The sequence below is a fragment of the Gopherus flavomarginatus genome, chromosome 4, assembly GCF_025201925.1.
Source record: "Gopherus flavomarginatus isolate rGopFla2 chromosome 4, rGopFla2.mat.asm, whole genome shotgun sequence".
Taxonomy (NCBI): domain Eukaryota; kingdom Metazoa; phylum Chordata; order Testudines; family Testudinidae; genus Gopherus; species Gopherus flavomarginatus.
This window is the reverse complement of record NC_066620.1, coordinates 21,587,829-21,612,295: the sequence shown is the minus strand read 5'-3', so window position 1 is coordinate 21,612,295 and position 24,467 is coordinate 21,587,829. Positions and strand designations below refer to the sequence as shown.

At 40.5% G+C, this 24,467-nt stretch overlaps 1 protein-coding gene across 6 annotated transcripts in view; it reads right to left on the bottom strand.

Moving 5' to 3' along the window:
• The window catches only part of BCL11A (BCL11 transcription factor A), a 105,439-nt gene that overhangs the window by 22,571 nt on the left and 58,401 nt on the right, over nt 1-24,467 (bottom strand). Inside the window, exon 1 of one of the 6 annotated variants that reach the window (XM_050952063.1) lies at nt 2,641-2,813. The exons of the other annotated variants lie outside the window; for them this stretch is intronic. Coding sequence (XP_050808020.1) covers nt 2,641-2,665 — 25 coding nt within the window. The 5' untranslated portion in view covers nt 2,666-2,813. Of the gene's footprint in view, nt 1-2,640; nt 2,814-24,467 lie in introns of those variants that run through there. 6 annotated transcript variants of the gene reach the window in all.

The following is a 24,467-nucleotide window of genomic DNA, read 5'->3' as shown; positions in this document are numbered from 1 at the left end:
GCACCGTTTTTTTTTGGCAGGAGGGCCTTTAGTAAATATTGGGTCTGATTCACTACTCTGTTATACCACTCTGACTCCATTGACTTCAACCCTGGTGTAATGGAGCAGTGAATCATGCCTATTAATTATTATTATTATTATCATCATCATTGTCATCATCGTCATCATTAAATGTTAACGGAAAAACACAGGTAAGACACATGAGAAAATTATGCAACACCAGATCAGAATGAACAAGTACAGTTTCCAGTGTATATATTAAAAAAAAAATCCTATGAGAATCGGAAAGTAAAGTCCACTTGAAACAGATTATAAATAAAAGTGAAACTGAGCAGTAGAAATGATTGAAAAACAACAAACAATTTTGTGCTAAATGTCAAAATCTGAAAGTTGTTTCATTTTGTAGAAGTCAACGTGGCCCCATGTTTTGTTTTTCATGAACTTTTCCATGACCTGTTTGATGCATATTTTATTGATGCCTTCAGCAAAATCTTTATTGAAATTTTTCGTTGTCCAAAACTCACTTCTTACTAGCAGCCAAGATTTTGTGAAATGAAAAATTTCTAAAATGATTGCAATAAAAATGTCAAGAAAGATATCACAGAAAACATTTCAAAAAGCAAACTGAAATTGCTAATTTCAATAAATTTTTGCAAAATGTTTTGTTCTCCAAAAAAGCCATTTTTTTACACCAAAAAAATCTTTTTGTGCAAAAAGTTTTGACCAGCTTTACAGGTATTTTATTTTCATTGTCCAAACTGAAATAATACAAGCAGCATAAATGATAAAAAAGCAAGTAATGGTGGTAATTATCTTTCTATTTTAATATCTGGAAGGATGACTCAGCAGATAAGGATTATATATTTAAACAAAATATTACTTTTAAATTGATTATATCTCTTTACATTTCCTGATAACAGTATTACTTGGCCTTCTGTCATACAGAGCCTAAAGTATTACTATGCTGTTCTCTTCAGATTCTTCTGTCACGCCCATCACTATGGTATTTGAGTGCCTTTCACTTGTGCCGCAGAACAACTACTATGAATTCATTAGGAGGGAAAAACAGGCTTACAGGGCACAGGTGGGAAAGACTAAGCCTTTTATTCCTTCTCTGTGGAATAGGAACACAAAAGAGACAGGATGCTACTTGCAGAAGGGTGACTCCCTGAAGAATATCCAAACAGAGAATTCCAAACTCAATCCAATAAACACCCAAGCACCACACTCAAGCAGCCACAAGTCTATTTTTCCGGACTCCCCTGCCTTTACCTTTGTCCAGGGAAAGCAGACTTCTGCCTATTTAAGGTGCAGCCCTTATGGCAAACCGACATCCTTTCAGCAGAGGAAGAGGCTGACAGCTTCCAAGTTAAAGGGGTGTGGCCGTGCAGTAGTCCGGCTGCAGTTTGATAATGGTTTACTATTTAAAGTTAGACAACAGTAGCATTATCGGGAAGGTCAAAGGAAAACAGAACCTATCGCCTGCCATACATTTAAAGTCTAACAGCCTGGAAAAGAAAATGAGGGTTATTTGGAGTGAAAGCAAGAATGGGGAGTGGGGCTAGGAAAAGGAACAAGGAATGGGTATGGTTCCTCTAATGCTACCTCTTCTTTCCAGAAAAACAACTACACAGCATCATCAGAGAGCAAAAGGGCAAGAGCTCCCTGGACCTCTAATTAAGGATAAATAATTCTCTTCTCAGCTCCGCAAGCACAAGGGCCGGATCCAAAGCCCACTGAAGTCAATGGGAAGACTTCCAGTCAGTGAGAACTGGAGTAAGCCCTACATCAGGAGTAACATCAGTGAAGTCAACAGAAAAACACTGGTGTAAAACTGGTGTGAGAGAAGAAGCAGAATTATTTTCACATGAAACGTAGCCCGTGTTTACACCTCACACAGAAACAAAGGAAAAAAGCTGCATAAATAAGCATACATTTAGCTTTGGGCCTGATCCAACGCCCACTGGAGTCAATGGAAAGACTCTAGTCCATTCCCATGTGTGTGGGATCAGGTCCTTCCAGGGAAAATAGAAAGTTTGTGGGTGGACATTTTACTTCCAGTGTCAAAATACTTTGTATTTTTTGTTACTCACTTTAAAAAAAAAATCTACTAAAACCTAATTTTACACAAAGACCAGAATTGAAACTGATCTCTTGCCTGAGCTGCAGTGCTTGGCAAAAAGAAGATGGCTTCTGCTGTCCCTCAGGAGCATTGTAGGGCTGCCAGTGATACTGGCCTGACCTCAATGTCTGCCACCATTTTCAAGGCGATTATTATTTGGCTACAAAAAAAAACTGCTTCAGGTTCCAACTTGGCAAGTAAGATACTAGTCTGGGAATGATTTTGTGTTTTTTAAAACTTGGGGGTGGAAATCTGTCACTTTTCGATTAGTAGCAAATGGAAGCAAATTGCAGTTGGTGGGTTCAGACAACAATTTGGTGCTTAAAATTCAGCTTTGAAATAAATTGTAAAAGAAATTTCTCGAACAAATAAGATCCGGCAAACATAAGTAGCTTGCACTTAAATACTAAGATCACAGAGAAATTCAAATAATATAGAAAGACATACAGACTTCAACATATGCACTCCCATTAATTCAAAATATAAACTATAGAGTCTAATATTGGACTATATCGTACCATCAGATTTGTAAGCAGAACTCATTATTGATATAATCTGGCCCACGACTTCTAAAAAAATTCACAAAGTGATCAAATCCTGACGTGCAGATTCTTTTCCAGCTCTCTTCCAACTGACTTTAACGGGACGACTCGCATGAGTAAGGATTTTCCAGGACTGGGCCCATAGTCCCTAATGCCATCTGATCACTTTTGCTATTTAAAAAGACAAAAATGATTATTACTGTTGCAATGACTAAGTTTTCCCAGTATGGCTTTTCTTTTTCCTTTAAAAATTTATAATCATTTTAAATGAATGGACTTTTAAACAGGAGTGACACCCAAATGGCCTTAACTAAAACTCCTCTAGCTAGATCTACACATTACAGACAGATACATTCTCCTTCAGAATCATTATGGTCTATCAGGTCAATGACCCATCAACTAAGAAATCTCATGTAAGCCTTGACCCGACAGAGCATCAAAGCTCCTTCAAAGCAGTCACCCGATTATGCAGTAAACAATACCCTGTGTCAACAGTCCATAATTATGTATTTACCCAATGGCTGTTAGGGACAATCAGGTTAATAATTCACTTTTTAAATACAGTGTAATTATAGAGTTACAGAAAAGTTCCAAATAATTGTGCTCCTTCTCATACACCTATATGATGAATTGTTTCCTATTTTTCTTTCTGGTAGTACCCTTTTTCTTTTAGTCTTTTCTTCCCTTCTAACACCAACAGTACTGAACCTGAACACCAGGCAGAGGATACTAAAGCATAAAAATGCATGTTAAAATGATGCTAACCATTAATTGCTGCAAGCTTTATTCAAGACCCAGTATGGTCTAAAGGATATGGGGTAGCCTAGCAAGCAGGCAATCTGGGCTCTAGTCCTGACTCTGCCCTTCACCTACTGTATGACATTAGGCAAGGCTCTCCACTCTTCCTTGGACTGTTTTATCCATTCAGAATGCAAACTCTTCAGCACAGAGGGGTCGTGATCACTAGATGCTACTACAATACAAATAATTAGAGTAAAACAAAACTTTGATTGATATCAATAGGAGGACTACAAGATTTGATAGTAAAACTACATGGGCTAAATTTTTGGCTATGAGTAAAAAGGGACAACCACAAAAATTTCAGTGCTCTCTTTTCACAAACATGGGCAAACTGAATGCTGCAAGTGCAAATGGATGAGATGTCTTGGAGTGTACACACAAAGGCCCATTTGCACTCACCATTGCAGATGCACAGTGGCAGCAGCCAGAAAATTTGGTTCTATGGGTTTGAGCTATCTCATGAAAGCAGGAAATACAACCAAGCTGTCATGCCCATCCTTCACTAACAGTGTTTTTGTCCAGAGGTGCAAAGACATATATGATGACACATAGGAACATGCAATGTTTTCTGACCTCAGCAACATCTCAGCACAACACAGAGGGAAAGGTAGATCTAGATTTCTAGCCTTTCATTCCATATTCCCTTTTTTAAAGGTTTACGTCCCAACCTTTACATTATTTTGTTTTGAAACTGCTAATACTGTTATTTTAGTTTTAATTATTAATTACTTATATTCATTATATTAATAGCCCACGTACTATATATATGTAATAAAATATCTTCTCACAAATACAAGATCAGAAACATAGTCACACGATTTTGTATTAATGAGCATAACTATGAATGCTTTACAACCCAATTAAACGCTATAGGAAATTGCTGAAGGACGCTAATGCAATACACTGGGCACTCCTGAAGAAATCAAACTGAGATGACATTTTGAAACCACTCAATCTCTGCTCATGGGGAGAGACACTGGATGGAATATTCACACCACTGGTCACTGTTAGAGCGACTTGGAGTAAGTACATTGGAGTAAATCTATACAGAGGTAGTGCCCATCCCTCATTGCCTTTATTTATTTATTTTTGTAGAGAATGCACTGCAATACTTTACATGTCATTTTCTATTTCTCTAATGTCATCCCAGATTCAGTTAAATAAGTATAAATTCTTTCACTTATGAATAGACTTTTTGTATTGCACGTTTAAAGCATAGAGTTGCATGGCACAGTCTGTTTTGTTAGTAAACATAACAGAACAAATTTATCCCTGGTGTATTAAGTGAATAGAGTTGCACCTGCAATTAATTTAGCCCAATACATTCACTCAGGAGGCAGCTGGAATATTGCTGCTTGTAATACTTGATTGCAAGGCTGGGCTTGCATGGTGGTCTTGGCCAGGACCCTACTGCCCTTCCACTACTGCTAGTGCTAGGAAACCAGTACTAAGAAGTGTGCCCATTGCAACCATAGCGTAGTAGTAGCAACTCCTGGAGGCAGTGTTCTGAATGTCTGAGTATTCCACAACCAAGGCGATGTCTACACAGTAAATGAAGGTCTGATTGTAGCGTAGGTAGGTATAGTCACACTAGCTTTGATATAGTTAAAACAGTAACACTACTAGTGAAGCTGTGGCAGTGTGGACTTCTGCGTGAGCTAGCTCCCCAGTACAAGCCTGCCAGGGATCCTGGGTACATACTTGGGATGCTAGTCCATGCCACCATGTCTTCACTATAATTGTTACCCATACTCGCTAGGTTAAAGCTAAGGTGGGTATGCCCATGCTATAACTACATCTCCCCTTGGCTATAATGCCTGTGACAGGTGCCCCACAGTGCTCCATTGTGGCTGCAAAAGCCACATTCTCGCCAAGGCTGGAGATGGGTATTGTGAGCTGCAGTGACAAGGGTGATATTATGTGGGGAGAAGTTCTGGTATATATACAGGCCCTGGTGCTGCTCATACAAGCTGTGTAACTCAATTTACCCAGTTAAATGTTCTCAATGCCAAAGTTTTACGGGAAAATACTCACCTTAGAATAATGTTGCTCTAATTTTTTCAGACTAGATTGGGCTTGCTTCTGTAGATCATAATTCTAATTGAGGGTCAACTTCAGGATTTGGGAGATACAGCTATTTAACTGTCTTCTCAATCTCTTCTTCCCCTGCATTCCCAAACAGATCCTCTCAATCTCTCCTTCCCTCTTGTAATGCCCCTCCTCTGCTTCAGTTTCCCCTTCCTCACCAATCAGTGCACTCAGATAGCAGCTGACTCCACCAGCCCAGGTTTACTCTGGCACCATCTGATAAACTGGGCCATCTCGGCCAGGGGTTCTGCAGGTTCCCAGAATCAGTATCTCTGTCCACAGATCATCTATTGGAAAGGCAAAGCCTTATTATGTCCTTGAACAAGTTCAATGTCACTGGAGCCGCAATTACAGCAAGGGCTGACCCTTACAGAAGACGGTTTTGTACTTGCACAACAGCGTATTAAAAGAGTTGTTAATTTTTTTCTTTGTAAAAGGACAAAAGATATCATAAAGTTCTATGGTCTTGTTTGTATTATTCTGCCTTCTCTTTGTAATCTAAGAATCATTGAAGTTGAAAATGATATAATGCTCAGAATATGTGGGGTTTAGGGAATGTGAGAATGAAGGAATTTCTATAGCTTTACTGCATTTTCAGGGCACACTGAGTATTTACCATATATCCAGTCAAGGAACACAAAAGGAGCATTTTAAAATTCAGTGCTTCAGGTTTCAGGAGTTTAAAGTCACAGAAAGGAAGATAAAGAGAAGAATTTCTTATTTATAGATTTGCAGATGAAATCCAATGAAAATATACCAAAAAATGCTTCTTTATGTCAGTAAGGCTGATTCAATTTCCAGGCTTGCAAGGTCTCCTCTATCTAAGTATTACCCGACCCCAATAACATACTGTGTTCCAAGGTTAAGATCTGTTTCCTTACAACAGTGCAGAAAGCCGTTGTTTCAGTTGCGGCTGCAAAATTCAGCTCTGAAGGACAAGTTAGTACCACACTACATTTAACTGGATTCAGTTCATCTGATTATACAGTGCCTTGCTTTCTGGAATATGTAATCATCTCTTTCTGATGACATTTTAAATATCCAACTAGATAAATAATTGCAGCAATAATTGATAGCTGAGTCAAACTGGAAGATTATTGATTGGCACAGTATCCACTGAAACAAATGTTCATCTTTCAAACATTACAGTAAGGATGCTTAAATCTAACTTTTGCAGATAAATGGTAAAAATCTGATTTACCGACAAAGCCACTGGAAGACAATATGCACTTTGGGATTTGATTACTTTGTGAAAATTTTTAGAAGAAAAATTAAGCATCAAGGTTTATTATATTTTATTTCAATAATTACAAGGATATGGATAAGTAGTTGAATATAAACACATGCAGAGAAGTCCCAAAGAGTTGTTCATTAACTCCCTTCCTTCCTGAATGGTATTTATCTGCTCTTTATTACAACTTACATATGAGTCTATCTTGCCATCTTTCTGTGCGTGCCGTATGCCTGTCTCTTTACCAGTGAGGGGAGTTACATAACCATGTCAGCAGCAAGTTCCCCTCATCACTTTCTCTACAGCTGTTCCAGCATGCATGATGGAGCCAGTTTAAATATTTATCCTCTTAGGAGATTATGAATAAAGTTGAAAGGAGAAGCTCAGATTCTGCGGGCCTGAGCCTGAGCTCCCTTACACTGGTGTAAATGAGCAATTCCACTGAAGTCAGTGGAGTTACACCACTGTAAAAACAGAATGAACGAGATCAGAATCCAGCAGATCTATAGATACCAATTTTTTGAGGGTTAAAAGTAAAACTACATCTCACATCTTGCAAGACAGGTGCTTGAGTCTACATTTTTTTTTTTTAAATTACAGAATGACATCAACTCTGCAGCCCTTCCTTGCTCGCCATGGGGTGGAAGGATGGAGCAAATCTGTGAAATGTATTGGTTGAAAAGAATCATGACTAACCAACATGGATGCCCATATGTGAGAAATGACAAGCAAATGAGCTGCCTGACTAAGAGAAGTGGAGCCATTGTGAGGTAAAGACTGAAATTAGGGAAAAGCATCAGAATATCTGAGCAGGGAACAAAGAATATAAATTCAGAATAAGAGAAGAAAAATGCACTGAAACGTTTTGAAACTGAGCCATTATGAGCTGATTTAGTCTCACAGCTACTGTTAAAAATCAGAAGCTTGTTAGATGTAATGATTATCTGCGCCTTGACACTTAAGGCATATGAGGGGGCTTGTCAAGCGGCTTTGCTCTAATTTAGAGATCCTCAGTTAATTAGAAAGCCCTCGGATTTTCTGCAAATGCAGGTCACTATCGACAGCTCATGCTTTTGATGCTTTTCCATGTGACAGTTGTTGGACTGACCTTCCACAAGCTGGCAGGGTTGTCCAGACTTTTACAGTGTCAGGGAATTCAATCACTCCTGCCAGCTTAAGCAAGAAGTTACAAGTAAGGTTACCATACTCGTATACTCTGTTTCCTCACATTAAACAAAAGCTGATGAAATCGGCATTCGCTTACCACTATAAATAACTCTAATTTCCATTTTTTTTTCTTAGTGGGTGTCAAATTCAGCCCAAACTTCAGGTTACTCGTTTATTTAGAAATCTCGCCGAGCAGCACTCATGAGAAAGGGAAGTGTTTTACGGAGACTGACTCGCTTGCACTGAAACTGCAGCAATTGTGGAACAGAAACCCCTCTTTGATTTTTGCTTCCTGATTTCTACATCAGGTATCAGAGGCTGCACCTGCACCGAGATTGAGTCCATGTTTTTATTGCAGACCACATTTGCAGAGGGGGAAGGTCATAATTCAGACACACAAAAGACTCGGTGTACTAACTGCTTAGCCCAGTAGTGAATTGTTGTTGTGTTTCTCTAAGTGTAGAAACAATTGGAGAGTTCAGTGTTAAATTATACACACAGGTAAACTAAATTTAAGAGCCCAGTTCTGGTCCCACTGAAGGCAATGGGAGCTTTGTATTTGTTTATTTGCTCTGTGTGTGTGTCTGTGCATGCATGCCTGCTGCTTGGATTTTTAAATAATGAAATGTGTCATGTGACTCGTCTAGGGAATGATCTAATTGTTACTGGAAACTTATTAAAATAGAAAAAGTGTGTAATTCAGAAAATAATCTATTGCTCATACACAGTGATGACTATTTTAAGGCCTGCTCCTGCTCCCCTTGGGCCCGATTCATTGTTGTCATATGCCTTTGTATTCATGAAAAGTGAGTGCCAAGCAGAGTGGTGGCATATCATATCCACTTTGCACTTGCATAAATGCCAACACAAGGTGCAGGGTAACAGTGAATTGGGCTCACATTGTTCAGCGGGGGTGACACCAGGCCCTAAAACAGCTCTTACTATTACAGCACCAGGTAAAGAATCGGCCTTTATGAAGCTGTCTAAACAGAGACTTTCAAGACAAAGCAAATACATATTTGTAGAAATTGTATTTACGTAAACAAGCATAAAAACGCCAAAGCTGTGTGTGCCTTACTGCTGCCTACAGAGTGAATCTGAGGAGCTGCTCCTTGCCCAGTTAGATAATCACACCTTGTCCAGGAAAGGGGTTGCTGGGACACAAACCAACACAAGGCTCTCCAACAGCACCTGCTAGCCGTCAATCCACCAGTCCCAATGGGCCCGGCAAGACAGAGTTTCTTGTTCATGCAGGAACTTGCATTTTTTACAACTCTTTCAACGTGCATCTTTATAAAACAGACAAGAGCAGTTATTGATGTTTTGACCTTCAGACACAACTTGGGAGAAAGAAATTGAAATGCAAAACTGGAGGAAACATTTCTTAACAACAACAAAAAATTTAAAACCTCTCTATGGAAATACAAGAAATAAAGCTGAAAGTTGTGGTGAAACTCCCATGGCCGCGTGACATGCGACAGTCACACAGTGAATGAGTGGCATACACTAGAAGATTAACCTTCGTGAACAGTGCAGCATTGGCAGAGAAAGGGATGAGATGATCTAATAGATATTTTCCACCACTAATATGATTCGGCAATGATTTCACATAGATCTCTACATTATCTCAGCCTTTAGAAATAAATGTGTTGTCTGATCTTTCCCTCTCTAACTCAAACATACATTACATTATGTTTAATACATACATTAATAAATTGCAAGCCAGGCCCACTGTTGTTCTTGCAGCCAAAACTTTTGCAGTGATATATAGATAGATTTAACTGTTTTTAGTGGCAATAATTTTTACAATCCAATCAAATATTCTGTTACTAGCAGATTTGGCAAGCATTAAAAACGTCTTGCAGAAGAGCTAAAAATGTATTAACTTAGTAGCTAGATGAAGCAAAGAGGTGTAAACTACACGCCCAGGGAGGGAAGCTCCTACACCCCAAAGGGATTTTCTCCAAGGGACAGTAGACTGAGATCTCTTCCTGGAGGTTGTTGTTGGGGGAAAACAGCTTTAAAACACATTGGAGGCACCAGAGAACCTCACTGGAAGAGACTATTGAAGAGATGTGCTTAATCAGCACACCCTCTGGCTACACTGGTCATGTCCCCTCTCCAGTCAGTGACACTCACTTTGAAGTCCTACTTCTCTCCAGTGCTCTCTCCCCACACCTCAGCAGTTGGTAGCTGGCAGGTACTTTGCCAAAGAGCATCTTCCACCAGAGTCTATGGTGACTGAAGTCAGGATACACCACTGGCCGAATCTGGCCCTGGTACTTCCTGTAGCATGGAAGTGTATATTTTCCTATTGAGCAAAAGACTTTTTCCATGTGGATATTGGAGTAGGAGAGATAATCAATGGGATGAATGGATTACACCAGGGATGAATATGGCCCATTAGCTTGGAAAACTCATCTGTGGTGAGAAACAAAGTTTTGGCTGTCATGAGGGTGGGAGATTAGATATATACCATTCCTAAAAGCTCAGGCTCTGGGCACATGGCAAATGCACATAACCCTCAGAGGAATACAATACGAGTCACCATTCAAACAAGAAATAGAGGATTGGCGTTAGGCATGGGTTAAGCTTTAACAGGTGGGGAAGAATAAAATTAAAATAAGGACTTTTTAATAATCTGATATAGATTGTAGAGGTAGAGGGCCCCATCTTTTACCAGGACAAGCATTTTGTTATAGGAAAAATACTATCTACTAGAATTCTTTGAGTCAACAAGCACGCAGACAAGGGTATCCAGTGGATATAGTGTACTTAGATTTTCAGAAAGCCTTTGACAAGGTCCCTCACCAAAGGCTCTTACAGAAAATAAGATGTCATGGGATAAGAGGGAAGGTCCTCTCATGGATTGGTAACTGGCTAAAAGCTAGGAAACAAAGGGTAGGAATAAATGGTTAGTTTTCAGAATGAAGAGAAGAAAATAATAGTGTCCCCCAGGGGTTTGTACTGGGGCCAGTCCTAGTCAACATATTCATAAATGATCTGGAGAAAGGGGTAAACAGTGAGGAGGCAAAATTTGCAGATGATACAAAACTACTCATAATAGTTAAGTTCCAAGCAGACTGCAAAGAACTACAAAAGGATCTCACAAAACTGGATGACTGGGCAACAAAATGGCAAATGAAATTCAATGTTGAAAAAGGCAAAGTAGTGCACATTGGAAAACAATCCCAACTATACATATAAAATGATGTGGTCTAAATTAGCTGTTACCACTCAAGAAAGAGATCTTGGAGTCACTGTGGACAGTTCACTGAAAACATCCACTCAGTGTACAGCAGCAATCAAAAAAGCGAACAGAATGTTGGAATCATTAAGAAAAAGATAGATAATAAGACCTCTATATAAATACATGGTACGCCCACATCTTGAATACTGCACGCAGATATAGTTGCCCCATCTCAAAAAAGATATATTGGAATTGGAAAAGGTTCAGAAAAGGGCAACAAAAATTATTAGGGTTATGGAACAGGAGAGATTAATAAGACTGGAACTTTTCAGCTTGGAAAAGCGATGACTAAAGGGGGATATAATAGAGGTCTATAAAATCATGAGTGGTGTGGAGAAAGTAAATAAGGAAGTGTTATTTACTACTCATAACACAAGAACTAGGGGTCACCAAATGAAATTAATAGGCAGTGAGTTTAAACCAAACACAAGAAAGTATTTTTTCACACAATGCACTGTCAACCTCTGGAACTCCTTGTCAGATGGTGTTGTGAAGACCAATACTCTAACAGGGTTCAAAAGGGAGCTAGATAGATTCATGGAAGATAGATCCATCAATGGCTATTAGCAAGGATGGGCAGGGATGGTGTCCTTAGCCTCTGTCTGCTAGAAGCTGGGAATGGGCAACAGGGACTGGATCACTTGATGATTACCTGTACTGTTAATTCGTTCTGGAGCACCTGGCATTGGCCACTGTCAGAAGACAGGATACTGGGCTAGATGGACCTTTGGTTTGACCCAGTATGGCCATTCTTATGTTCTTATTAATTGCGAGCACTTACATACCAGTGATAGGTAGTATCAGAAAACAAAAAACATAGATAGATTAATTGTACAGTCTTTCATGTTATCCACTGTCCCACGTTACAATACTCCTATTCAAGTTGAATATCACCTTACTCCATGAGCAGCTCTATTGATTCCAGCAGGACAATTTGAAGATGAAGACGCTACTCAGTGAGAGTAAGGGCATCAGAATCTGCACCTCACATTTTGTATTGGGCTACTTGAGTGCTGCCGGCGCTCAGTAAAGAATAGTTCCTGTGCACCCAGGAGAGATTTCTCCTCCTGGCTCTCTGCCACCCCCACCACCTTTTTACCTTACAAATACACTGACAATTGAAATGAAGGCCTCATTCCCCCCTCTACTTATGCTAGCAAAGACAGCCCACATCTACGGAACTCAGTTGGAGGACGAAGAGAGAGTGCCACCTCCTTCCACTGGCTTCAGAGAAGCCTCTCCTTGGCTTCTCCCAAGGATTCCAAGTCCGTAAGGAGCTGCATTGCACAGGGACCACAGGGCATTGGGGTGTCTAGTGAAAGTACAGAGACAAAGGTCAACAGGTATCTCTGGAATCTGCAGCTTGGGCAGGGCTGAACCTCTGCTATATGCCTACATGGAGAGTATCCCAGAAAAAGAAGCTTACAAGGGAGGATTAGCCCTAATTACAAACAGCCATGGTAAGAAAAGTTAAGAGAGAAAACCCTGTAATTGTATCTCTCATAACACTAGGTCACCTCTATTTGGCATATCTTTAGCTGTCTCCAGGACCGCTGACAGCAATTCCGGGCCACAGGGTCAGGGCCATCCCTATGGGGATGCGGGGCTCAGGGTGGAAGTGACAAATTTGTCACTTTCGGGACTGACCGTGCTAGCAAATCACGCTGGCCCACTCGGCCCGGAGCGGTTGCACATGCCTAGGAGCCCATTGGCCCACCCAGGCGATTAAGGGCCAGGGGCTCCCAGCGGCAGCCAATGAAGTACACGCCCCTTTTAAATTGGGTAGGGCCCTGGGCAATTGCACTCTTTGCCCCTTCCTCCCCCGCAACCCTCTGTCGGCTGGCCTGGCTGTATCTGTCATACTACAGGCGGTGTGTATTCTGCACCAAAAAAAGACAAAGTGTATCAGTGTCCCCTGCAGCAGTAGGTTTATGCTTTTTTTGCCTCCTTTTGACATTTCATTCATTCTCTATCTCCTTCATGTCTCACAGCACATCCAGCCCAGGCTGATGCTTCCCAGGCTCCTCCCACACAACCACACATAAGCATCCCCATGCAGGACATACACATAGAATCCAAACACCTGGTACACCCCCTACACACAGTTCATTCAGTGCTCCCCACACTGCACGTGTTCTATTCACAACCCTCCTCAGACACTCACACACCACTCACCCCTGGAAGCCCCCTCACACACACTCACAAACACTGTTTATTCACACACACACACACACTTCATAACACCACCTCTCTCCCACATACATGTGCCTGGCATGCCCCCCTCAACCTCTCACTCACGCCTGGCTCAACAAAACACATAACCCTCCTAGACTCATACTGAATGGAGTATGGAGGGAGAGGGTTCTTCCTGCATCAACCTGGAGGGATTGTAACCTGCCATCCTATAGGCCCTGGGCAGGGAAAGCCGGGCTGTCCTAGGGTCAGGGAAGTCTGTGAGCCAACACTGAGAGACAGCCTGCTCTTCATCCAAAAGCACAGACCGCATGAGGACACTGCAAGGCCCCATCAAAAACCAGGCTTGGGACAAATGTCCTATCTGTATTCTGTACCCCCACCTCCTACCCCATCCTGGGAGCTGCCCTGATAAACAGGGGCAGTCCACTGACTTCAGTGGAATTTCACCCACTTAGTGCAGGGCTGAAGCTGACAGCCTTGTCTGGCATTTAAAATGTAGAAAGTCACCAATGTAATATGTAGAAAAAGAGTATAAGGCTAATACTCTGTGCTGTAACTTTCTGGCTGCCTATATGGAAACTGGGGAGCTGTCTTTCCTAATGGAGAATACATTCCCAGAGGTAACACTGCTGTCTGGGAATATCCTTGTGATACACTACACAATCAGATCAGAGATAAATGAGAAACCCCTGGTCCCCAATGAAGTCAATAACTTCACCAGGGCCAGCTTTCCATCTAAAGTGAATTCTTCAGGTTAATATTAATTATTATTATTTGTATTTATTTGCATGGCAGTAGTACCTAGAAGCCCCAGTCAAGGATCAGGGCCCCATTGAGCTAGACACTGCATGTGCATATAAGAAAATGATACCTGAAAGCTTATTGCTATTCCTATAAACCTTACAATATGGACTGCCATGATAAATAGACAATCCCTTCAACATACCATTTCTCCATTCCCCAAGTTTAAGAGTAGTGAACATTTCTAAAATAGGTGGCTTAGTTTTAATTCCACCATTTGCCTGTCTACTGCTGCAACTATAGCTACTGAAAAACTACAGCATTACATCTGGGGTTCTTTTGTGGTGTCCAACATTATTTTAGTAATAATATAATAAATCAGTAACAACATTAATACTGAGAATTTGTCCTTCATTGCGCCTTAAATCCAAGTACCTCAAAGTGCTTTACAAATGTTCTTTAATTAAGACTCAGAATAGCCAGGTAAGTAGTGCTCTCTTCAATCTGTAGAGGCATAGAGACATTTAAGTCATTTACCCAAGATCACACAGTGACTCAGTGGCATAGCTGGGATTAGAACACAGAAGTCTTAACTCCTAGTCCCCCGCAACAAACCCTGATCTTGCTTCCACTGCATTCAATAGCAAAACTCCCATTGACTTCAATGGTGCAAAGCACGAGAGCCCGCATCATCCCAAATTTTCCTAAAAGAGAGTATGAAATGGTAATTTTTCAGCAAGCATTTTTTCCTGCTGCTGCTTATACTGGGCCTGTTTCTCCACTGCCTTGCACCTTAGGTAGTCCATTTACAGATGAGGAAAACAGTCCTGTAATCTTATTGATTTGTTAAGAGGTGGTGAAATGACTGGTACAGGTGAAATAAGGTACATAGCAGAGGAGAATCAGGCCTGAGGAGCAAAGCAGTGGAGAATTAGGCCCATCAAATTAATCCCAGAAAACAGTTATCACTTTGACTGTTTACAAATAATTATGCTTCTTTTTTGGGATGTGTCCTGGAGAACATAAAAAGGTACTGTATGTGTTTCAGTACAGAATGCAAAAGGTACTTCAGTCATCATTTTATCTGAATGATTTCTCTGAAAATACACCATGCGGGGGTGGGTGGTGGGAATTGTATATATGGTGTGCTTGAAATTGCCATCAGGTTCACCTAGTTTCTTTTCTTATGTCCTTGGCAATCCAGTTAAGATTTGACAGCGTTTAAAGATGACAGTGCTTGAGGTAATGGGACAACGCCATAACAGGATTACAGGAAATGTGAAAGAAAGGACATACGTATGTAATGTCATTTAGGTAATATAATCTATGAACACTTTTTGCTTTGTTTTTTGCTGACAAAGAAGTCAGTATCACTTATACAATTCCTTTTAAACTATGTTATGGCCACAAATAGTTTATTTCCGCACATGGAAGACACCCTAAATATCCTATTACAAATATTTTGTCAAACTAGCTCTCTCTTAAAGGAGGGAATTAAAATAGAACCAGAGCATCAAATAAAAAACAGTTACCTTGAAAGAAAGAAATACAAAATTATATGAACCCAGGAAGGGATGTTAGAGAGGGAAGGCAGCTGAATTAAAAGAAGCCTCAAACACATTTCTAATGTAACTACAGTATTTGGATTTTAAAGATTCTTCTAATCAATTTCTACCATATTATTTCTTCTCCAAAGCTCAATGCACCCTCTTTACATCAGTATGCCTTTTTAGTAGCATCACAGCTGCCCCTATCCACCACTAAAACAGCTTCCTCATTGTCCCACACCAGAAGTTTTGTTGTGTGCCAAGTGACTGACCACAAACAAAAGCTTGTTTGACCAACACTTGTTCCAAAACAAAACACCGGCTATAGGAGGAAGTACTGCAAAGGAGGCTGAATTGATGTTCTGACAATTTCAAATCCAAACAGAGGAGCGTTCTCCTCTGGAACTTGCATTCTTGCCAAACAATGGTGTCTGATCACCCTATTCACTGCATGCTTTGTACCCTACCACAAAAAAAATTCTCTTAGAACCATGTTTATTATCTAGTCCAATAAGTGGAATAGATGCTGTTAAATAGAGCTACTAACAATCCAGTGTGTGGTATCTGCATTGTTTTGGGACTTGACTGCAGACAGTCAGCATTGTTTATTTAGTGCTGAACACCACTCCCCCAAATTCTAATCTAATTGCACAGAACTGGTGAGCTCACAAGGCCAAATTCTGCTCTCAGTTATAGACATCAATGAAAATACTCCCGATTTATTGAGAAGGATTTGGCCTACTATGTGTATAGAGGAGAGGGAGTAGTTTCAAAACAGGGTTCATGTTACTTCAAAATGGAAACCTTTGTGGATTCAAAAAATAAACACATTTCCCAGAAGTGTCAAAACCGAAGCAAAGAGGTTAGTTCCTATCAATGTAAAAAGCAGAAGCCTTTGCTGGATTCAGAAATAGCCTGTTGAGCTAAATTGATTGGTAGGTAATATGGTGGCTGATTAATTCTGTCCTCATCAGTTGGTGTTACTACTGTACAACATGGAAGATTAATAAGGACAATTTAGGGGACAACTGAGAGAATACCATGAACCAAAAAGCCCTAAAAATGTAATTGATAAAAGATAGGCCAGTATCTTCCTTTCTGAACAAAATGTTTTTTGGTTTTTTTTTAACCTTTCCAGCTTTCTCTCAAATAGCTCCTTTTCCTGTACCTAACTGAACTAACTGATAGGAAAAAGAAGAGTCTTTACCATGGGTGAGTGTGTGTGTGTGTGATATTAGCATGTTAAGTTACTGATTAGAAGAAACACCCTCCTTTAGACAGCCGGTACACACCCTTGATAAGTACAGTTGAAAACCAGTCACATATTCCAGCTAATATATATTGTATGTGAGCCTGACAATCTTACCCGTTAATAAACAGACATTTAAATGTTCATTACTTTCAGTAATGTGACATCTGCAATGTTTAGGCAACGCACTTAACAATAACCTGTGTTTTAAAAGGGTAGCAGCCAGCACTGCATATTGCCAGAGATGACAGGATAGTTTGATAGTGACAGAATGTATAAGCCAATCCCACTGAAAGTGTCATTTTTAAAAAATTCCGAAGCAACAGGAATGATCACATTGGTTTTTTCCACCCTTTAGTAAACAGGTTATTTACACCAAAATAATTTTCTGAAGCACAGAAAACCAAGATTTTATGGAAAGTGCAACACGTCATCTGTATATGGATCCTGCTCTAGTGACTGTGGAGGTCTAATAGGCATTCAGTGGAGCAAAAGCTAAATGTGTTGGAGTCAGACTGCTCCAGCGACCGTATTAACGGGATCTGAAGTGTGTGCTGTCTAATTATTCACAGCAAAAACGAAGGGCTAATTTCCCTGTGCAGTACAATAATCTGGTTTCCTAGCTGCTAGACAAAGTAACTCTGGCTTACTTTCAAACAAGAATTGCTTGTCTCTTATGCTGTTTTCTATGTGCTCATTGTGGGCTTTCCATTGACTTCAATGTGAGCAAGACTGGGCCCTAGATGTATTAAAAGTATTTACATATTCACTTTTAGGAGTTTCTAGTGGAACCTACTTGTAATAAACCTGGGTATAATTGAATTTCCTTTTGAAATGAACATACTTAGCACTTACCCAGCACTTCACACAATTAACTAATCAATCCTCCCAAAGTCAATGTAAATGTTAGGGTCCCCACTTTACAGATAGGGAAAACGAGACCTGGAATTAATGGCAGAACCAGCCTTAGAACTGAGCAGTTCTTGGCTCCCAGGCTTCCTCCCAACCCACCAGATCAGAAAACGTGACTTCACTGGGAGAGGCTTCCATTGCGATTAGAGGACAATTTCCTAAACTTGATTTAATGTTTCATTGCCAGTGCTGCAAATGCTATTTAATATACCATATAGTGTCAAAAATCTGAATGGGGTTTGCATAAGAGTGGAGCAAACTCTCCCTCACAGTAATAAGCCATGCTTATACACACATTTGTGTCCCTCACGCACACACACCACAGGCTGGGACCTTGGTCAGGGAAAGCAGTGCATTGGTAGCTCCTAGGGTGACCAGATGTTCCGATTTTATAGGGACAGTCCCAATTTTGGGGTGTTTTTCTTATATAAGCTCCTATTACCCCTCACACCCTGTCCCGATTTTTCATACTTGCTCTCTGGTCACCCTAGTAGCTCCTCAGTGTCAAAATGGTGGCAGGCTAGAGCTGCCCTGGTCCTGAAGCCCAAACCAGTTCAAAGACAGGTGCAGCTTGCTGCCAGTCAACCGCTTCATCTGAGCAACCAGCTCAAGCTATCCAAAGGGCTATCATGATTTACAAGAAAGACGGGCAAATAATTATTTGCACCAATCCTTTCCTCTTTCTCAATATTTTATTTTGATGAGACAGAAATGTGTATTTCTCTGTAGAAATAAGAACTCCAGTAGGATCTGAGTATCTTATTGCTAGGGTTCAGGGCAAGCTGCAAAACAGAGATCTGGATTTCAACCCCCATGAAGTTCAGTGCTGTTTTAGGTCCCCGGAAGTATTCTAAAGATAGAAGCAATGTGTAAAATCCACATCCCTCAGTGTAGAGGAAAGATTAGACAGAATGCTCCTGAAAGAGCATTCAGAGCTTCACAAATGGCTAAAATACAGGCTAGAGCGATATCGAAGCCAATGGAGTTATGACAATTTACACCAGCTGAGGATCTGCCCCATTATGCCTGATCCAGTGAGGCTGTGAACACTTGTCATTCCTATTCACTTCCGCAGGAGCTGCGGTTGCACATTTCAGGATCAGACCTGTAGCATTACAACCGACTGTACAGAAACAAATGTAACCAATATGCAAACTCCTTGTGCCACCACAATCCTACATTTTAAGGTAGCCATGTGCCCTTCCTCCCCTCACAATCTTTTCTAAAGCAGAGCTCTTAAAGAACCCTGATGCTGGTGATTGATGCTCCAGTTTTATAGTGACAACTTTTTCAATTTGGCACTTTATATACAGAAGTAGTACCCTGCTTTACTCCATACTCACAGACCAAAGGCCAACTCCTCTGTTACTGCAGATGGTTAAAGAGACAATAACTGCAAGAGATGGCATCCTGACCCAAGCCTGTAAACTCCAGCTAGAAGGCACACAGTGCCCACATTCAGCAAACGCAACCAGACCTGGGCTGTAAACGGAGTACATTTTTGGTTCTACATCTACCAGATCCCTCAAAAACACAAGGGATTGTAGTATTTGAAAATTACCATTGGGAATTATTGTTTGCTGCCGTAAGTCAGACAGCAGATCTCACTCCCGTTCCCACTTGCAGAGCGGCCAGGAGTATGTGTGCAGCGATTTCTGTCAGTTACGCTCTTTTTGGCACGGCCCCAAAATTTCTTCAAAGTCAATCCTAACAATTTGCTCCTCTACAGAGTCTCTAAAAGCTCTGTACAAATGATAGCTAAGCCCCACAACATCCCTGAGAGTTCTGGATATGTAGGAATTACTTTACCCACTGACAAAATGCAGCCACCTCTAGGATGGAACATAGCAGGAGTTCAATGGTGCTCAGCAGCAATCCACATTTTAGGGAAGAATTAGGTAGTTTGGGGTAGAATAATGTATCCAATTGAAATTGCAAGAAAAATTTAGCTCCCCATGTTAAAATATGACCAGGATAACAGGGTTAACTCATCTGCCTTACCTAGACATGCCATGGGGTTGTTATTATTATTATGTATTATAATAGCCTCTAGGAGCCCCTGCCAGGAACTAGGAGACAATTATGCTAGCCACTGTACAAACACAGAACAAAAAGACTGTCCCTGCTAATTCCCATAAATTGTCAGAACCTTGGTTTTATATCTTATCTGAAAGATGGCATTGCTGAGGTACGGGGGCAGCACTGACTCAAAGGAGGATGCCATCTTACTGACTCAGCATCACCACTTCTTCCATAGGTCTCCCACTCAAGTACTGAGCTAGCCGACTGCTTAGTTTCGTTTGTGACAGCTGATGGGAATCCCAGCATTGGGTGTAGGGTTGCCAACTTTCATTGGATGAATTCCTGGATTAAAGATTAATATTTAATTCCTGGAGACTCCTGGACAATCCTGGAGGGTTGGCAACTCTAACTGGGTGGCATGGCATGAACAGCCCACTGTTTTTGAACTCACTGTATATAAATGGATCCCATTCAGTGGGCCGTCTCCTCCAGACAGTGGGCAGCTCTGTGCTATTTAGAATAAAGTTTGTTGGAGCTATGGCCAATGAACCTGAAATCTAGGACACCATTCTAGGAGGCCAAAACTGAGGTAAGTGCAATACATATTTAAATTACATTTTCAAAAATATTAAATATTGATATTTTACTAGAAAGAAATTCTAGAGAAGTCTTACATGTGTATATAATGGGATCTATCCTTCTCTGGGCAAAAAGAGTCTTAATCAGAAATTAGGGCATTGGCTTGTTGGATCGGATACTCATAAAGCACATGAACTGTTCTCAGGGCAGTACATAAAAAAAATGTGCATGACTCCAGACTTCCATAAGGAAAGTCTCTGATTTTACACTGTCCTGCTAAAACACAAAATTTAGATTAGAAAACTTGAGTACTTTTATCAGTTTCAAGTCATACAGTGATGTGTGTAACCTGAAATACAAATAATGTGAAAACATTAAAAGAGCTAGAACTATGCCCCTTGTACCAGCTCCTCAATACACATTTTGGAAAGAAATAAATGAATCTGAAAGTTGCTGTACAGGATATTCACATGTTGTTTGCTTCTTGTTGAAGTTGTCATGACATGGACATGCACAACACTCAAGAGAAAGAGTTAAACACCCAACAATGCCTCATGGAAAAATTTGGAAAACATTTGTTTTAGGGTAAATGTTGATGCTCTGTTAACTTCCTTTTTGCATATTTATCATTCTGGTTTTGATTGCTTGGAAAACAGGATCTTTATCCTTAGCAACTTACGTGCTTCTGCAGCTATTCCACACCTAAAGCCAAAGGTCAGGTGCCGGTCTCATACCAATCTAAATTACGAGCAACTTTACTGCAGTCGGTTGGCTTACACGAGTATAAAACTGATACATATGAGATGAGAATCAGCCTCCCAGGGCCAGATTCTGCTCTCAGTTACATAGCTGTAAATCTGCACTAACTCAGTGAAGTTACTTTGGATTTACTCTGTTGTCACTGCAAGCAGAGTCTAGCCCATACCCCTCTATGACATGACAATTAGTTGCTGTGGTAACATTTTTGATGCCACAGACAGCATTTTCATTTGAAGTGAGGAATAAACAGCTGGATCAAAGCTTTGCTTAAGATAAAAAAAGGGTCCTGAAACCTTGAGTCAGGCAAAGCTTGCATTGTGCCTTATTCTTCTCCCATTTACATTTCTGTAAATCAGAAGAAACTCAACTGGAGTCAGTGGAGTCATGCGGGTGCTAAGATGCTGTAAAGGAAGAGAATCAGGGACAACAGGAGTTTTGCCTGAGAAAGGTTTTCCGGATCAGGCCTGCTGTAAATATTCCTAGTGAGAGAGGGCCAGATCATCCTCTCCTGTGGAAAATCCCTCAGAGGGAGAAAACCACACACACCCCAACCCACGCAATCCTATTGGACGGCGGGGAGGGGGATGAAAAGGGGACTCTCCAAACCCGGTGGATCTGTGTGACACCAGGGCTGTGTGTAGTAGACCTTTTGCTTCTGCACTAGGTCCAGCTCCCTGCAGACTTTCCCCTAACTCCTAGGCTCCCTGGCAGCAGCTGCCTGCTGGGACCAACTGGAAGAACAATAGACCTCAGAATCACCAACGCCAGGTGTTCAAAAATCACAAGTTAGAGCCAAAAATATTGTGAGATTGGCTTAAAAATCATGAGATTTTTTAAAAATAATTCCTTTTGGATTCTTGTTATTTTCCTTCTGATTTTTCAGCCTTTAAGCTGCTCCTGAATCACATTTTCGAGCTTTACTCTGCAACCATGAAGGCTAGAAACTTTATTTTTTAAAAAAAATGAAGCTGAGATTCTCATGTAATCGCATGACTCCATGCGCTGAGGCTTCAAGCAAAAAATATCACAAGAATAATGACAAAATCATAGGAGCTGACAACTCTGGCAAGTGTGTATTAGCTTTGTGGATTACTTCCACAGGGTCAGAGCAGAGATGATTTGTATCCTATGTCCCACCCCTAAACTGTTCAGACTTGACCCCTCCACAAACACATACCCAGACAGGACAGAGAGGTTGTTTTAACATCACCTAGGCATATCCTTGTTTTCGAAAGACATGGTAATATTCTGTTTTGGGGCCTAATCCAAACCCCTGATCCAAAAAACTTCCAATCAGAAGACTCTCATTGACTGCATTTGGTTTTAGATCGAGCCTCTGCTGAGCAATTTACATGATGGGTCAGATCTCAGGCTAACAAGACAACAATGGGTAGTGGGACCAGGTGGAATTTGCAACATGCAATAAAAATATGCTTCCAACACCATTAAGAAACATGCCTACCAGAAACCCTGGAAATCTGACAGCTTTTTGTGTTGTAATAATGCAATTCAAAAGACTATCAGAATTGTATAAATATTTGTACAGACACTTATCACTGTAACAATCAGATACCAAGTCCCTCTAAATCAGCTGATTTGCTTAAAGTCATTGCCTCAGTTTGTGGAAGCCTGCTAAATGAAATTATGCAAACCCAACGTAATGATCTATACAGTGTAACATAAAGCCTCTGTTTATGTAAACAGACTAAGTCCTCTAACATCCTTACAGTTCTAGGTAGCTGTCAGCAAAATAAAATTAAAATCAGAATCAAATTTCCAAGCCTACTAAAAGAACATGTGCAGGAAGTACATCTTAGCCCAGGAATTAATTAATTATTATTAATACAATGAATGCTTGCTAGGAAATGTTTGTACTTTGCAGCTGTAATTAAATATTCTCACTCATACAGCTCTCAGCCTTCATAAATTAGTATTGTGCTTTATAGCCCAGAATTTTTTTTTAAACAAGAAAATATATTCAGATTGAATTTTACATTTTCTCTGGGCCTGGGAAGAGGGAGAAAGACTTTTTAATATTCATACACATTTTCCTTACTACATAAATCCAAATATTTCTCTCTCTGTGTTGTACACTGTTTTCTAAAAGTAATAAGTCACTTTTGTTCCAGAAGATGAAGAATGCCCTGGTAACATCTTCAAAGTGCTGTGCAAATACTAAATGCCAGATCCCACCATCCTGACATGTTAGGAAGCATCTTGCTCTATCGGTAGCACCACTGATTTCACTGACACTATTTGCTACTCAGCGGGCCAGACTGCAAACCTCTTGAACAAGCTGCTTGATCACACCAGCAACCTCCACTGAAATCAGTGGTGCTACTCATGTGAGTAAGTGCTCCACAGCATGATTAAAGGGGTTTAAAATCTGGCTCAGTGTAAGGATTGTCATATCCATCCCTAACTAATGAAGGGACAGTTTCTGATTCCTTACATGGGGCAGCCCCTTATTCAACAAAGAGTCCCATAAACTTCATGAGACTACTCAGAGAGTAAGATGCTACCCAGTGTGAGGAAGGGTAACACAATCTGGCTCTATATTTCAAAACACGTCTGTGAAACAGATAAAATAAATATATAGTATTTTCACCAGATTCCGAAGGGAGTGATTGATAAAGAAAGCCATTAAGGATGAGATCCTATCACTCATCCATTGAACAGCCCCACTGAAATCAAAGGGATTACTCATGAAGTAAGGTGCTTCTCAACATGAGGGGACCAGAATCTGGCCCTAAGTGGCAACAAATGAATTCATGGACAGAGCCGGAATCAGAACACCAGGAGTTCCTAGCTCCCAATTCTATGACATAACCACTAGACAATGGGGCTCTTCTTCCCACCTGCCTGCTCCCATAGGAAACACTTTTTGATGTATTCAGATTCAGGGGGTTGTTTTTAATTCTTGTTTTTATGATCAGATGGACACACACGATAATCTCTTTTTGTCTTCTGAGTTCATAGTTAATTTAGCTCATATCTCATTTCAGCAGGAAACATCTTAACTTTGGGGATGTATAAAATAATGATGATTGTCCCAGCAGTCAGTTGTTCAAATAGTTGAAAATTAAGACTATTGCATACTAAGCAAATTAAGCAATTTCCTATCCTCCCAGAATCTTCCAAGTCTATCAAACTCCTCATGACTAAGAAGTCAAGTTGCCTCATTATTATAAAGGAAATGTACCTTTGTATCTGCAGGTCCTTTAACGGGACTACAAAAGATTGGAAAATAGATCTTGGCAT